Source organism: Lemur catta, chromosome 15 (assembly GCF_020740605.2).
Source record: "Lemur catta isolate mLemCat1 chromosome 15, mLemCat1.pri, whole genome shotgun sequence".
Taxonomy (NCBI): domain Eukaryota; kingdom Metazoa; phylum Chordata; class Mammalia; order Primates; family Lemuridae; genus Lemur; species Lemur catta.
This window is the reverse complement of record NC_059142.1, coordinates 14711589-14728344: the sequence shown is the minus strand read 5'-3', so window position 1 is coordinate 14728344 and position 16756 is coordinate 14711589. Positions and strand designations below refer to the sequence as shown.

At 42.7% G+C, this 16756-nt stretch overlaps 1 protein-coding gene and 1 pseudogene across 4 annotated transcripts in view; one reads left to right on the top strand and one right to left on the bottom strand.

The window, feature by feature from the left end:
• Positions 1-16653, bottom strand: part of ZZEF1 (zinc finger ZZ-type and EF-hand domain containing 1) — a 117195-nt gene extending 100542 nt beyond the window's left edge. For 2 of the 4 annotated variants that reach the window (XM_045526050.1, XM_045526051.1), the window contains exons 1-2: positions 16184-16653; positions 703-847 (exon numbers count right to left, since the gene is read on the bottom strand). In XM_045526050.1, coding sequence (XP_045382006.1) covers positions 703-847; positions 16184-16537 — 499 coding nt within the window. In that variant the 5' untranslated portion in view covers positions 16538-16653. The remainder of the gene's footprint in view (positions 1-702; positions 848-16183) is intronic. The other 2 variants (XM_045526052.1, XM_045526053.1) reach the window with 1 other exon arrangement.
• On the top strand, positions 2682-2871 carry LOC123621307 (annotated as a pseudogene).
• Positions 16654-16756: the final 103 nt, after the last annotated feature.

The window sequence follows — 16756 nt, the reverse complement described above, 5'->3', positions numbered from 1 at the left end:
TACAATGGTAATATGTTGTACAAAAGAAACCACAGGATGCTAAGATAACATACAATACGGTCATGGAAGGCTTCTTAACAGAGCAAATTAAAGAGATCCACTGGCAGTGGCTCACGCTTGTAATCCTAGCACTCTGGGAGGCCAAGGAGGGAGGATCATTTGAGATCAGGGGTTCGAGACCAGCCTCAGCAAAAGTGAGACCCTGTCTCTACTAAAAATAGAAAAAAGTAGCTGGGCAACTAAAAATAGAAAAAATTAGCCAGGCATGGTGATGCATGTCTGTAGTCTCAGCTACTTGGGAGGCTGAGGCAGGAGGATTGCTTGAGCCCAGTAGTTTGAGGTTGCTGTGAGCTAGGCTAATGCCATGGCACCCCAGCCTGGGCATCAGAGCGAGACTCTGTCTGTCTGTCTATCTGTCTAACTAACTAAGTAAATAAATAAATAAATAGATCCACTAACAAAGGTAGCCTCATAACAAAGGTTCATAAAAACAGTAGAACTGCTCAGCCATTACTGTATTAGGGAATGAAAGAGATGATTACACTGAATGCTAATTCCGACTATGTATCTAATGAATACTGTTGGGGGAGTTTACTTCATGGTACCAGGAAGCTTACTTAATTTCAATCTCTAGTACAGCAAAGTTCATTTTGTTTCTAAGAGAGCACTGTTGAGCGCATGGCACACAGATGAGAGCCTTACCTGGAACCAGAGAACAGGCTTGTAGTTGTCTGATGATGTGGCTCAGCTCCCCCTGAAGATTAGCTCCACTGGAATTCTTGAGGGCCTCCAACATGTTCTCAGCATCGACTGTACCATCACCCTCCGCATCAAACTGGGCAAAGGCCTACAAGATAAGAGATGAGAGGAAATCAGGGCTGTTCCAAATTTTTTTTTTTTTTTTAACAATTCTTAAGACCAGTGATTTTTCTTTTCTTTTTCTTTTTGGTTGCAGAGAGAAGAGTTCACACATATCATTCAAAGAGTAAATAAATTCAGGATAATAACGTATTGTGCTTTATAGGATGTATATATACAAGTACAAATGTATAAACACTTTTATCATCTCATCTCTCTTCCAAGACAGTAATCCCTCCTCCTTCCAAATAATTTCAGAAGAAAGCCACCACTGCAAATTTTTAAACTGGGTGCGAAGTGCCAAAATACAAAGCAAGAATTAGAAAAAAACTGGCTCAGAGTAGCACCTCAGGTGTAGCTGGGCTTTTTCTTTTAAACACTCTTTGGACACAGAGCTAATTTGGTTTATCTGCCTCACAGCTTTGTTTTCACTAATCTTTAACCATAATCTAACTTGCCCCTTGCCCATGTTGGGCCATCTGGGGAGCCTGGTACAGCATGGAATTTGGTTTGAACCCTGCTGTCACTAATCAGCTGTGTGATCTCACATAAGTTTCTTTACCTCCATAAGCCTCAGCTTCTTGAGCTGAAAGACGGAGCAAATACTGCTGAGCTCACAGGCTGTTGCAAGGGTTAAGTAACATTTGAACAAAGCCCAATACAGTGAAAGCACATTAGCAGGGCAAACAGTTTCCCTTCTCCTTTCTAATCTGCAACCTCAGGTGTCCCTGACCCCAGCTGCCCCTGCTCCCAGATTGCAATCCCTCCCTCATCAATGGCTTCCATCCTCCTGCTGAGACACTCACTCAGAGACCTCCCTCACCAGGAAATACTTCAGGAGTCTCCTAGCCTCCTTTCCAAGTAATTCTCTCTTTTCCCTAAGACTACTGCGTCTTTTCCTTATTTCTCTCCTCCATGAAATATGGAACTATCCCAGTGAGGTTTCATGACTGGCTCAAATATGCCTATTTCCATCACAGACTTCTGAACAATGCAGTGTTTAATAGGAACAAATGCAAACTTCTGTACATGGATCCAAAAACCATAGGCATAAATGCAATATGAGGGACAGAGAGCTTAGCAGCAGTATGAGAAACATCGCAGCATTCTTTTGCCTCTGTTCAACCTGACAAGACTTCCAAAAAGTTAACAGGATCAAAGACTACACTAATTAAGGTATAATGTTCAAAAGGAGAGGAGATATCTTGTTCTTCTCTGACCAGACTCAATCACGAAAGCTGAGTTTAGTTTTGAAGCTACACACCAAAAGGAAGTGAACAGAAGAGATGAAAGGAGAGGACGATGATGGAGGGGGACAGCTGAAGGGCCATGGGATCTTCAGTGCAGAGAAAAGAGGACTGGCAGTAACAGAGTCCTTCTCTTTAAATATCTGACAGGCTGTAATGAGAAGGAGGGAAGCAGCAGTTAAAATTAAGGTCATTAGGTAGAAATTAGAGAGAAACGCTCATCAAAAAGATGGATTTGTCTATTGTCAGTGGAGTATAAAGACGGGCTAGGAGGCTCTGGGAAGGGAATGCCTACCATATCCCTCAAGGCTTCAGAGCAACAGCCAGACAACCAGCCATCAGGAGTGTTCAAAGAGGTCATACTGAACACATGCATTTACCTCTGTTCCCTCCCCAAATCCTACTAAGACAGTATTATAAAGGGATTTGTTTGTTTGTTGTATGTTTTTTTAAAAACAAGGACAAAGAGAATATAGGATTATGCAACAACTATAAAATTTTGGAAGCTGGGAAGCAGATGGACAAGTAGTACTGAGTTGGTTAACCCAAGAAAGTGAAATCCTAAGCTGGGAGTGTAGCTTTGCGCATTGGCAATATCGTAGCCAATGAGGTTTATCCGAGGTGTGATTATTGCTAATTGAAACTAAGCTGGGAGTGGACAAAGCTGAGAGGCAAGCTGCTTTATACTGCAGGGCTCCAAAAGACTTGGGAGTTGGCAGCCACAGATACTGCTGAAAGGGGAAGTAATTGGTGAAAAGTCTGTTTTAAAAAGCATTTAGAACTGACTGGATAAATGCTGATCTTGAGGAGTCACTGGGTTTCTTGTTTTGTTTTTGAGGGGAAAAGGGTGACATCAGTATTGCACGTGTTTTTTAAAGATGTGGTGTCTCACGCTTGGGCGTGGTGTCTCACTCCTGTAATCCTAGCACCTTGGGAGGCCGAGGCAGGAGGATCGCTTGAGCCCAGGAGTTTGAGACCGGTCTGAGCAAAAGCGAGACCCTGTCTCTATTAAAAATAGAAAAATTAGCCAGGCGTACTGGCATGCACCTGTAATCCCAGCTACTTCGGAAGCTGAAGAAAGAAGATTGCTTAAGCCCAGGAGTTGGAGGCTGCAGTGAGCTAGGATCACACGACTGCACTCTAGCCTGGGCAACAGAGGAAGACCCTATCTCAAAAAAAAAATATTCTTTTTTACAGATATACATAATAAAATATTTATGGATGAAATGATACGATGTCAAGATTTGCTTCAAAATAATTTGAATTGGGGAATAAGAAAGTAGGTGGGATTTAGATCATATAAAATTGGCCTTGCATTGGTAATTGTTGAAACTGGCTAATAGGTACATGGGAGCTCATTCTACTCTTACCTCTTATTATGTTTAAAATTTTCCATTAAAAAAATTCATACTCTCCTCCCCAGTCTTGGCAAAAGCCTGGGGGTTGATTCTCTAGACAGAGCAGGATGGAGAGTCTGTGGTCTAGGAAATACCAGCCACAGCTGAAAGTATGAAGACCACACTGAAAATGGGGGGATTTATGCTTCCTTGCTAAATATTTAACGCTCAACTTTCCCCAGGGCTCCTAGAATGCTGGCAGCCAGTCTCATACCCTGCTATGCAGGTGAGTGAAGAGTCTTCTCTGGGAACCTGACAGCCCAAGGGATTACACTTATAGACACTGACACCGGGGATGCATCTCCCAATGAAAAGGCCCAGCCAATTCATCTCAACGTCAACAAGCCAGACATATAGAGCCACCAGCTTTTTAGTCCCCCATTCTTCAATGAGAGAACAGACAGCCCAGGACTACTAGACATTTGAGGGAAGTCTTTCTATCTTTTTGAGACAGGGTCTTGCTCTGTTGCCCAGGCTACAATGCAGTAGTATCATCATAGCTCAATGCAATCTCAAACTCCTGGGTTCAAGCGATCCTCCTGCTTCAGCCTCCCAAGTAGCTGGGACTGCAGGCATGTGCCACCATGCCAGGCCAATTTTTCTATTTTTTTGGAAAGATGGGGGTCTCACCATGTTGCTCAGGCCAGTCTCAAACTCCTAGCCTCATGTGATCCTTGTGCCTCAGCTTCCCAAAGTGCTAGAATTACAGACATAAGCCAAAGTGTCTGGCTTAAAAGATATTTTTAATACCAGTTTTACTGAGGTATATAATTCACATACCATAAAATTCACCCTTTTAAGTGTACAATTCCATGGGTCTTAGTATATTCAGAGTTGTGCAACCACCACCACCGTTATCTAATATATAAAAAAAGATATTGTAACCATGAAAGAACAGGATACTATTACTAAAAACAAGATATTGAGAAAATTTTTAAAAATCTCTTGAAAAGTAAAATATCACAACAAAATGAAAATCTCAATAGAAAGGCTGAAACATAAAGTTGCCTTAAGTGCCTAGAAAGTAGGGCAAAAAGACAAAATGATGGAAACTGGGAGACAAAAGAGAAAGAAAATCAGGAGACCAGTCTAGGAGGTCCAACATCCAAATGACATGAGTTCTAGAACAAAGAAACACAGATAATGTAAAGGAGGAAATCACAATTGTTATGATTCAAGATAATTTCCCCAAACTGAAGGACATAAGTTTTGAGACTGAAGGAGCTGAATCTCCCACACAATGGATAAAAGTGCATCATAATGAAAATTTCGTAATACTGGGGGGGAAAGAGAAGTTCCTACTTCCAGGGAGAAGGAATATTTCCATGTAAAAGGTCAAGAATCAGAATGGGACTCACTCAGCAGTCACACTGGAAGCCAGAAGGAAATGGGAGCAGTGTCTCCAACATGCTGGGGTTAGGGGGCGGGGGACTCTTTTCTAACCCAGAAGTCCATCAACTCAGAGAACAGAACAAAGACATTCTTACATACTCAAGGTTCTCAAAAAATAAACTATAAAACTTAATCCTCCCTTTTTCAGAAGGCTACTAGAGGATGTGGCCACCAGAATGAAGGAACATGCTAAGAAAGCGGAAGAATGGGATCCAAGCAAGAGTGAAAGTGAATCCCCAGGAAGACAGAGATTCTAAGGTGACACCTGCACAGCAGACCTAGAGAATAACAAGTCCAGATTAAAGCAAATCAGAAGGCTTTGAGGAAAATAAAAGTACCAGTTCAATTGTTAACTCCAGAGAAAATAAAAAGATGTATGAGAAAGTAAAAGTAATCATGGGATTCTACACTGCTCAGCTATGTAAAGAATTTACAAAGGCTGATCTAAACAAAATTGCTAATTCTAGCGGGAGGACAGGAGATATGTGGTATGGGCAAGGATGGGAAGGTGAAAGACAACTAAAGTCTCATTTTTTATGGTGGGAAGAAAACTGATAGAGCCTAAAACTGAAAAATCACAAAAGAGTAATATAAACATATTATTTGGTGATATAGAGGTAAATACCCAAGAACCAGCTAAAGACTTGAAAAGTAATTGTTCTCAGGGAGTGAGACACTGAGGTAGGAATGTAGTGGACCACTGTACTTTGTTCAAGTCTCATGGACTCTATAGTGTGTACACGTATAACTGATAAAAATAAATACCAAAATTTTTAGAGTATACTCTTCAAGCATGGGATGGATTGGATGAATAGCTTAAAAATTTGTTTAGAGTAGTGTAATACTTCCTCCCCTCGAAATCAAATGCTACACACACTGGACATATGTACAAATCTACTGTTTCCAGTTAATGATCTTCACCTTTCCATGTCAATACATTTCTGTTTAATCTGATACCCAGGCCATATTCAGATTTATTGTTATCCCAGAAATCTTTGATGGTTGGTATGTTAGTGTGTTTATATTGTTATAAAGGAATACCTGAGTCTAGGTAATTGATAAAGAGGTAAAACATATGGACATATGAACTGCTACAGGCCAGGTGTGGTGACTCACACCTGTAATCCTGGCATTCTGGGAAGCCAAGACAGGAGGATGGCTTTGAGCTCAGGAGTTCAAGACCAGTCTGAGCAAGACCAAGACCCCTTCCTTCTCTACTAAAAAGAGAAAAACTAGCTGGGCAGAGTGGCGCACACCTGTAGTCCCAGCTACTCGGGAGACTGAGGCAGGAGGATCGGTTTAGCCCAAGAGTTTGAGGTTGCTGTGAGCTAGGCTGATGCCACAGCACTCTAGCCTGGGCAACAGAGCGAGACTCTGTCTCAAAAAAAAAAAAAAAAAAAAAAAAAAGAACGGCTATAGTTTAGGTGTTTGTCCCTCAAACTTCATGTTGAAATTTAATTCTCAATGTTGGAGGTGGGGCCTAATGGGAGGTGTTTGGGTCATGGGGATGATCCCTCATGAATGACTTGGTGCAGTCCTTGGGGTAATCAGTGAGTTCTCACTCTATTAGTTCCCATGAGAGCTGGTTAGTATTAAATAAAAGGAGCCTGGCACCTCCCTTCCCTCTCTCTCGCTGCCTCTCTTGCCAGTTGATCTCTGCACACACCAGCTCCCCTTTTCCCCCTTCCCTTTCTACCATGAGTGGGAGCAGCCTGAAGCCCTCACCAGAAGCAGATGCTGGCACCATGCTTATTGTACAGCCTGCAGAACCTTTACTCTTTACAAATTACCTCTTTTATCAATTACCCAGACTCAGGTATTCCTTTATAACAGTATAAACAGACTAACATACCAACCATAAAAGATTTCTGGGACAACTGAGTAAATCTGAATATGGCCTAGGTATCAGATTAAACAGAAATGTATTGACATGGAAAGGTGAAGATCACTAACTGAAAACAGTAGATTATAGAAGAATATTAGAAAATGATCTCATGTTAGTTTGAAGAAAAAGCATATGTGCATTTCCCATGTTGGTTTAAAGAATATATAAGTATATGCATAAAAAAGACCTGAAATAAATATTAAGATGTTAATAGTGGTAATATGATGTTTTGTATTTTCTTATTTTTGCTTATATTCATTTTTAATCTTCTGTAATCTATAAATGTTGCTATTGTTATAATAAAGGGGAATTTTTAAATTTTGTAATAAAAGGGAATTTATAATAAAGGGGAACCTTAAGTTCAACCCAAATATAAAAGGTGGAGACAATGGATGAGGAGGGAGGTGGCACAGAGCACAGTCTCTATCTGCCCTGAGGTCTCACGGTGTGAATATCACCGTACCAGATGGTAGCTACTTCCCAACTTTATCACATTTAGCATACTGAGAAAATAATAATATTTGTATGACTCAAGCTCTGAGGGGATTCGCACAGCTATAATCCATTCAGTTGGGAATGACATATGGACTGGGAAACTCTGAATTAATATTTGAGCACTGATAAATTCCAGGTACTATGCAAAGCATTTTATTTGTATAATATCACTTATTCCTCATAACAGTAATAGTACTTACTATTAACTTCCCCATTTTATTGTTGTACAGGGAGGTCAGGTAACTTGCCCAGGGTCACACAGTATTTGAATCCAAGGCTCCAGAGTTCATGTTCTTTACCACAACTCCATTCTCCTTCCTTTGGCCAGATAACCCCTGGGGTTCTTTGCAGTCTGGAGACCCAGTCATCAAAACTTCTCTTACCTCCATCACTTTCCTTCACCTATAAAACTTGCTCTCAGCACCTTCTGCCTAGGTTAACTCACATCAACCCTAGAAGTAAGACTCATTCTCTCTAAATCTCCAGGCAGCACTCAGTCCTGCTTCCACCAAAGCTTCCACACTTGAAGCACTACCTGCACCTCCAATTGCTATGTGGTCTCCAACTTCCCACCCCACTCCTGCCATGTGTTGTTAATAAAAAATCTATTTAAGAAAGGCACTAAAAATAGTGACATTTTTGTTATTTTTAACAGATTCTGTTGATCTGTCAGTAGTCAATGAATATGATAAAAGGAATTTTCAAAAAGAGAAAAAAGAACACCACATTTTGGCTAAGGAAAAAAAAAATCACAACAGCTATGCTAACAGTTTTACCAAATAAATGTGTAATTTCCTAACACTCAGAAATTGTCCTTAAAGAAATGTTCAGGCTTAACGGTCTAACACTTTCCATCTAGCTTGTTTCACAGGACTTCACAGCAGCCAGTTCATTCATGCGCTTATTCAACACTAACTGATAAGCGGCCATTATGTAGACACGTGACCCTGTGCTCAGCTCTGTGGATATAAAGATAAACAGGGCATATGTTCATCTTGCCCTCCAAAAACCTCGCAGCCTAGAAGACAGACCTGTAAACCAACAGCAGCAATGTAATAGGTGTGATAATTATAATAATAGAAGTAACAGCATAAATTACTATAATAGCTAATATTTATTGAGCACCAGAGTTCTAAGCAATTCACACAGATCAACTCATATTTTCCACAACAACCGTAATGGTAGGTATTGCCTTTTTACTAGTGAAGAACAGAGAGGTTAAGTATTTTGTACAAAGCCACAGGCCTAGTACTGGCAAGTGGTGGAGCCTGGATATGAATCCTGGTCTGATTCTGGACCCCACACTATCAACCATTAGGCCACGAGCCAACAGACAGTCCAGAGACCAGACGTCTAGGAGCGGGAGGGACATACAGGGAAAATGGCCCAGAGAAACAACCCTTCAGCTGAGCTTTAATGGGCAATGAGAAAGATGAAAGCATACAGAGAGGGGGAGGCCATCCCAGGTAGAGGAGACAGAGTGTAGGAACAGTGTGTGGCAGATTGTGAGAACTATAACCTGCCTGGTATGACTGGAAAGGAAGCAGGGGTGGGTGATGAAGAGATGGACAGAGGTCAGAACAGACAGAGCCTGGCAGACCAGGCTGAGGAGCTCAGACAGTACAGTAAGGGCACCATGAGGTCACTGGAGAATATTAACGACAGAGGGAGACTGATCATCCCAGATCTATATAAGCTCTCATATTGGAGTGGACCTACAAATCTCTTCCAATATGTGCCTCTGTGCTGCCCAAACCCCTCTGCAGTGTCTCTGCAAGTGGTCAGCCACCTTCCGTTGCACACCTCAGTGATGGGAAGCTCATCTCCTCTGAACAGTTCTGACAGCAATAACTCTCTTCCCTATGATGAATGGAAAAGAGCCACTCAGGACACATCTGCTCCCTCTGCCCCAGGACAGTCTGCAGATCATTGATAACAGTGATCAGGGCCTCTGAGTTTCCCCCAAACCCTCCTCCATTCCTTCAACCAGTTCTCCATTTGGTATGGTCTTAGTCTCCTTCCCATCCTGACTGTCCACACTGGGACCCTCCAGTTTGCCAATAAACCTGAGAGCAGTGCTTCTCAAGTTTTATTGGCTGCTCCACTATAAGAAATACATTTTGCAGCATGACTCAGTACACATATAATTGATATAAAAGTTTCATGAAACAATGCAATACTTTCTCTCATCAGATACAATGTACTCTGATATTTTCTATCCCATTCTATTATGTTTCATTTTTTAACCTGCACGTTAAATTTTCTGTAAAAGGAAAGTCTACATTTTCTGCCTGTTCAGAACTGATGAATAGCAGTTACTATTGAGTGTACACTTTGATGTTTTTTAAACTGTTTTCCTTAAAGCTGAAAATACTGACAAATGGAAGTGGTTAGTCTTTCTAAATAAAAAAGAGTTGCTTTCTTGAGGAAAGCAAGATCTCTTAAAAAATTTTTTTTAAAAAAAGCAGGTTAAGACTCACTAAATAGATTTCCAACCTAGTAAAGGCATAGTGGCCTTGGAATGTGGGGCCCAAAACTCAAGGAAACTCTAGGTACAGTCTAATAGTGCAAAGTAGAGTAAGTCTCCCTTTGCCTCTCTAAAAACAGAGCAATACCCCCTATTTCCATGAAGGCAACACCCATCTCCATGCAGATGGCAACCTCATCTGCCATACCTTTCTACTTCCTCCCCTGATTCAGGCCTCTTCCTGTAACACCCTCCTACTATAAGCCCTGTCATCCACATAACTATTCAGGCAGCCCCCAAGTGCAGGGACTATGTTAGGCACCATGTGGGAGAGAAAAAGTATAACAGTGCCAGACTAAGAGAGGAAACCTGGATTAGAGTATGGTGCCAGATTTACCACTAACTCTCTGTGAGACCTGGACAAGACTCTTGGCCTCCCTACATCTTAATTCCTCACCTTGCTCAACCTTCCTTCCCTATAGCTTGTTGTAAGGATCCAAAGGATCACGAACAAGACAGTGCCTAGAAAACCGCAAAGAAATGTTATTACAACCTAGTCAGAAAGCTGTATTGATCTACCGTGCAGACAAGAGACAGAAAAGGAGGCTGGCTGACTGCAGATTTCCATCCATCTGCCTTGGCCTGAGGGCAGCATGAGGCAGGGCTCAAACTTTCATCCTTTTTTTTTTTTTTTTTTGAGACAGAGTCTTGCTCTGTCACCCTGGCTAAAGTGCAGTGATGTCATCATAGCTCACTGCAACCTCAAACTCCTGGGGTCAAGTGATTCTCCTGCTTCAGCCTTCTGAGTAGCTGGGATTACAGGTATGCACCACCATGCCTGGCTAATTTTTTCTATTTTTAGAAGAGACAGGGTCTCGCTCTTGCTCAGGCTGGTCTCAAACTCCCGGGCTCAAGCGATCCTCCCACCTCGGCCTCCCAGAGTACTAGGATTACAGGCATGAGCCACCATGACCGACCCCTCATCCATTTCTGTGTAACCTCCATAACCACTACTGGGATTAAGACCACATTGCACACATGAAAATGGATACCCAAATCATCACAGACCAGAATTCAGGGCTTAGACCAGAAGAATGCAACACATTGGTTTAAATAAGAAGGCTGCACACTGGTTCAACTTGAGAGAAACACACTCCATCAGAAGTAAAAAAAATCTGGATCTGATCCCAGTTCTGCCACTGGTCGACTGGGCGGGTCACCTAGCCATTTCAGGCCTCAGTTTACTCATCTGTAAGCTTATCTCACATTCCTTTTCTAAATAAACTATTTGAAGGGCTGTCACACAGACGCTGGAGTAAACGATCCTGGAGCTGAACTACAACAATAGGGAAAAATACCGCCACCAATTACAACATTTATTGAGCATTTAGCATGTGCCAGGCACTGTTCTAGGTGGTGAACTAACTCATTTAATCCTCACACCAATTATATAAGGTAGATACTATTATTATGCTCATTTTACAAGTAAGGCAACTAAGACCGAGTCACGTAAGGTGATAAAGGTCACCTGGCTTGAGAATGGGGGATCCAGAATTTGCCCACAAACAGGTTGGCCCAAGGCCAAATTCTCAAGCTCAGTCTAAAGATGAACAGTCTAAAGAAGGGGCAGACTCATAAAGCAGCCAACTCACTGATACCATTAACAGGCTAACTGCACATCTGTCCAGGATTCTATGGAAGGGATACCTTTATGGGGAAAGGAAGAGGGGAGGTTTCATATAATAATTACCAAGGTCCCAGCCAGCTAGGACTCTAGGCCAGGTGCCAAAAGAATATCATTCCCAAAATTTGTCAAGCTGTCTTCTCACCTCAATATATTTGCACATGCTGTGCTTTTCAACTGGAATATTCCTTTCTTCCTCTGCCGGGCAAATTCTCCCAGGCTCTCAAGCCTTGGTTTGGTGGAGCCTTTCTCAAACTCCACGCTACTGTCAAGTGCTTCTCTGTGGTCCTAGAAAGTGGAGAGGGCTTAGGACAGAGCAAAGGCCTAATGGCAGGGATAAGGGGAGCAAAGGACAAAATCCCCATATATATGAGGAATGGTAAATGTCCTAGCTGGCTCAAGAGTGCTGGGAAACAGGGGTGAAAGGTATAAGGACCTAAATGTTAATCCAGCATTAGGATACGATTCTGAAGAAAATGGGAAGCCACTGAAGTTTCTAAAGCAAGGCAGTATCATGACAAAGTGGTATTTTGGAAATCACAGAAAGGCTAAATGGAGCTGTGGTTTTTCCTCCCTAGCTCTCCGGGATCAGGAATTTCTCCAAAGAAGCAAATACTATCCTCTCCCCCACAGCAAAGCACACAAGTTCAAAATAACCTCCAATTCCCCCAGGATCTTTCTCTTCTGCACTGCCTCATCACTCTCAACCGCCACCACTTTCCACAGGCATCCTGCGTGCAGTAATGGTGCAGGCAGGTGGCTGAGGGGCCTCACAGCCTACCTGCAGAACAAGGCTAGACAGTCCGCTCTAAGTGCCAAATGACCTATACAGAACAGAAAACAGGAGCCTCAGGTGTACAGCTTAAAACACCATTATAGAGAAACCATCTGAATCACAGGAAAGCTTAGGGCTGACCAGGTGATGGTGCCATGGTGGGGAATCTTAAAGAACTGAGAGAAGCAAGGGCCACACACAGGTCAAGGCCAGCACAGGGCTCGTGCAAGGGGGCAGAGGTAGATGAGGTAAGAGTGTGAGATAGGCTGGCCTGTGGGCTACAACCCATTCAGGGGAATATGCACTTGGTCCCTCAAGGCAGTGGGGAGTAACAGCTAGGAGCTGAGGGTAAGCAATGCTTGTAGTCTGCTGTGACTTTATGGTGCACATACACATCTCTCACACTCTATGTCTTAAAAGGGCAGAAAATTACATCTGCATATTTCTATTTGCACAGTTCTTGGGCTCAAAGCCATTTTAAATTAGTTGATTAATACTTTTGACATAATAATACCAACGTGAGCATTTGGGCTTTTCTCCAAATTTTCTGTAAACCCAATAGTGACTAAGAACCTTTGAAAGTTTTCACTAAAACTATATTTAACTGTTCCCACTAATGTCAAGAAATATCTTATTATTAAAAGGTTACAGACTGAATATGAAATACAAGGTTGGAATGTGAGGACTGCACCCTGTTCAATCTGCTAAATCACACTGAGGGCACTAAGGGGAAACAGTGAGCGCTGGCAACGATCCAGACTGTGCTAAAATGATGAATAGAATCAAAACAGCCCTTCCCTCAGAGCTTACAATCCCATGAATTTCATAAAGTACGCACCAAAGCTAAAATGGCAAATTAATAAGACCTACTCATATTAAATCTCACCTGAAAGTCATCTGCTATCATCCTGTGCTCAGCACTTTTTTCTACCCTAGAGTCTACATGATTTTCTAGAAGCGTACCATATTAAGAGCATAAATATCTAATCTCTAATTGCTGATGTCAAATAAAAACTTAGTTTTGACTCTATTTCTCTTCTACATAGGAGTAAATCAAATTTGTTCCCAGTCAGCAAACTGGAGTCCTCCCTGGACCACACCTACTATGAGAAAAGGTGTGTTGTACTATAAAATGATAATGTTTCAGACTTTGGTCCATGGACCAACTCTAAGAACTTCTTTAAAACACCTCCTCAAGCAACTAAGGTCACAGGAATGCAAAAACAAGACAGCTGGGTGGATATGGGTGGCAATGCAAAGTAGGAGGCAAAGAACAAACACGTAATACTTGGAAACTCTTAGCATTATAAATCACATACACCAGTGATAATGTGCTCTATCAGTCTAGCTCTTATAAAAATGAATGAAGGGAAATAACCTATCATTTTAGCTGCAACCATAGACATTTTATTATTATTTCACAAAAACCCTTAAACTTGTATGAAACTATCACAATACATTTTCAGAAGCTTAGATATAGAACTGTGTAAATATACACAGATGTACTTATTTAAGTCTAAGGACAGACTTATTTTTAAAGCACAGAATCAAATCCATGGTTAATACTTATTTTCTTTGTATAGTCCTAATACAATTACCCCTTACTTACAGACAGAGCAACCACTGCAAGTTTATCACAATGAGGTTTTTAAACATTGGCCTCACTCACAGCATTCTCTGATCTAGCCATGTGAGTCAAAGACTGCTAAATGTAACCCAATATTTGCTATCCTCTTCTGTAATTAAATTCTGATTTTTAGCTGAATATATGGCCAGGAAATAAGGATCTTTCTCAGGCTCCCTTGCAGCTAAGTGTGGTCATGTGTCTAAATTTGGGCCAATGGGATGGAAGCTATGCCCCTAGAGAAGGGACGTGCCTTCTCCTTCCCTTTTCCTTTTCCTGCTTGTTGGAATGTGACAAGTGACAGCAGGAGTCGTCAATTATCACTGAGTGGAAGGTGCCTGTGAAGGATGATGAATAAGACGGAAGAAGCCAGGTCCCTGATGATTGTGAAACTGCCTATCAACCTGGGGCTGCCTACCTGGACTTTTTCATAAGTATTTTTTGTTTAAACCACTGATACACTGGATTTTCTGTCCCTTGAAACAGTGTTGTCTAACCCTAATATACTATACTTCCAGATTACCCATTTTCAGGACTTTGGACTTTTGTGGATACAATTTCCTCTGCCTGAAACACTGTTAGAACCTCCTGCTCCTTGTCTGCCTTCACCCTTCAAATCTGGGCTGAAATGTTACTTTCTCAGGTAGGTCTTGCTTGAGTCTCTAGCTATTAAACACACTTACTATTTATTCTTTATACTTTTCCTTGGATAACACTCACCACACCTATAACTACTGGGTTAATATCTGTCTCTTCCACTATACTACATACTCTTTAAAAGCAAGTATCTGCTTTGTCTACTGTCATCCAAGTGACTGGCACTCAGTATATGCCCAGTGAATATTTGCTCAGTGAGCAAATGAATAATGCCACAGCTCATGAGTGATTTCTGGACCACACCTTGAGGATCTCTTGGCCTTATATTAAGGATCTCCGATAAACTCCACCTAAAGTTCTATTCCTGTCAGACACTTTCACAATGTAAACACTGTTTCTCTCCATTTGCCTTTGGACAAATCTGAAATGTGTCAACTCTCTGAAAAATTCTACATGGCTCTCCATGACTCTTTCTAGTACCACTTCGTATTTTCACAACACATGTAGGTACTAGAGTGAAAGTATTATGTGTACTCCTGGAATCTAAAAAAATGGAGACCTTTCACTAAAATGACCCATATTTTTAAGGGCCAGGATGCCATAATCGTATTTTTTAAAGAAAACCATAAAAAACATACAAACTACATTATTTGAATTCTGGCCACATACAGGAAAACATTCTCAAAATATTTTAAAAGCCTCCAGCTGTAAAGTGAACAAAACCTTTTAGTAGCATTACAAGTACCTGCTGGTCTATTGCTTCATGTGCTTGCCCTTCACTGATACTGAAGATTCTACATGGCTTACTCAGTTTCACAAATTAAGCACCTTTTTGTCATAACATCGTGGAGTTAAAGAAATAGGATCCCAGGAAGGAAGTAGTGGGATATCTAAAAGAAAAATCAAGAGATTTGGGTAACAGTCTCAGTTTTACCAAAGACTGATTCACTGGGTGTCCTGGATCAGTCTTCTTAACTCTAAAAGAAGTGTTCAGTACACATAATTCCTAAGATTCCTTCCAAAGAAAATACTTTATTGTCAAATCAATTTGCTGTTAATGACTTAGTAGAGATTATGGTGATTATGCACCAACTGAATAACCAGAAATATTTACAAGAAATCTGGTATTTGCTAACAGTTTTAGGTCCTATGAGGGTTTAAATGAGTCTAATATGTGGTTCTTTAAAGATCTAAAAACAAATGTGAATTTTGAAAAAGCTAGTTTTTGCGTGATGAGAATGACTTTTAGAATGTAAGTCTTTCCAGTATATGTTATTGTCCTTCCACATTAGGCTCCCACAATGGATTTGGAAGGTGCTCTGCAAAAACCTGCACAGGCCCATAAAACACAATGGTTTTCACTGCCACTCCCTTGATCCTTACATTTCCTCTCTCTTAAACTACTCGGGAGCCCGATAAGGAAGTTCCAGAGAGCAGTTGATCCAGCGTCAGCCAGCTGCACAAATGTCTGCACTACAGCAACATGAAGAGATATACTTGGGGTTGTCCAGCTCCTCAGAGAAAGGACGGCCTAGTCTGGGCTTTCCCACGCTGTAATAAAGGTTAGAAAGAGACGTAGCAAACTCCCAGACTGAACAGGCTGGAAGCGCCCCACATGGGTCCAGCAACCCCAAGCTCCCATCCTAAGAACCTGCAGACCTTACGGGTTCCTGCCTGGCCTCTCCAAAGCAATCGTCCATCTCTTCACGCCCTTGGGGGCCACCGCCCTGACCCGCCCCCGCAGACACCAGCCGGCCCTGACCTCCTCGAACTGTTCGCCCGAGCAGCCGGCGCCGCGAGCCTCCAGCAGCTCCCGGAACTGCTCCAGGGTGACGGACTCTTCGCCGCGGCCCAGCCGCTCTTCCAGCCAGCGCAACAGTGCGCCGTGGTGCCTCGACACCAGGGACTCGCAGGGTGGTGTGGGCCGCAACGCAGCCGCAGCCTCTCGCAGCCTGGCGGGTTCCAGCAGCGCTGCGGCGGGCGGTAGCGCCGGGGCCGGGAGGCCCTGGCCGGGGGTCGTCCCCGAGTCAGCGGCCCAGTCCTGATGCGGACCCCAGCCTTCGCCCCCGGTGGCTGCCGCTTCGTCTTCACTACTGTGACTCGTTACGTTCCCCATGGGGTCTCCGCCTTGGGCGCCGGACTCTGCCGCCGCCGCCGCCTCCCCGCCTCGACCTGTCAACCTCCGACAGCACCCGGCGGGCGGGGACAGGGAGGAGACGGCGGCGGCAGCGGCGGCTTCCGGCTTCCTGGCCGTCAAGCGAGGACTGCTGTCGGAAAGGCGCCGTCAAGTGGACTTTCCCAGCTCACGACAGCTAGGCGGGGAGCTCGGCCGCAA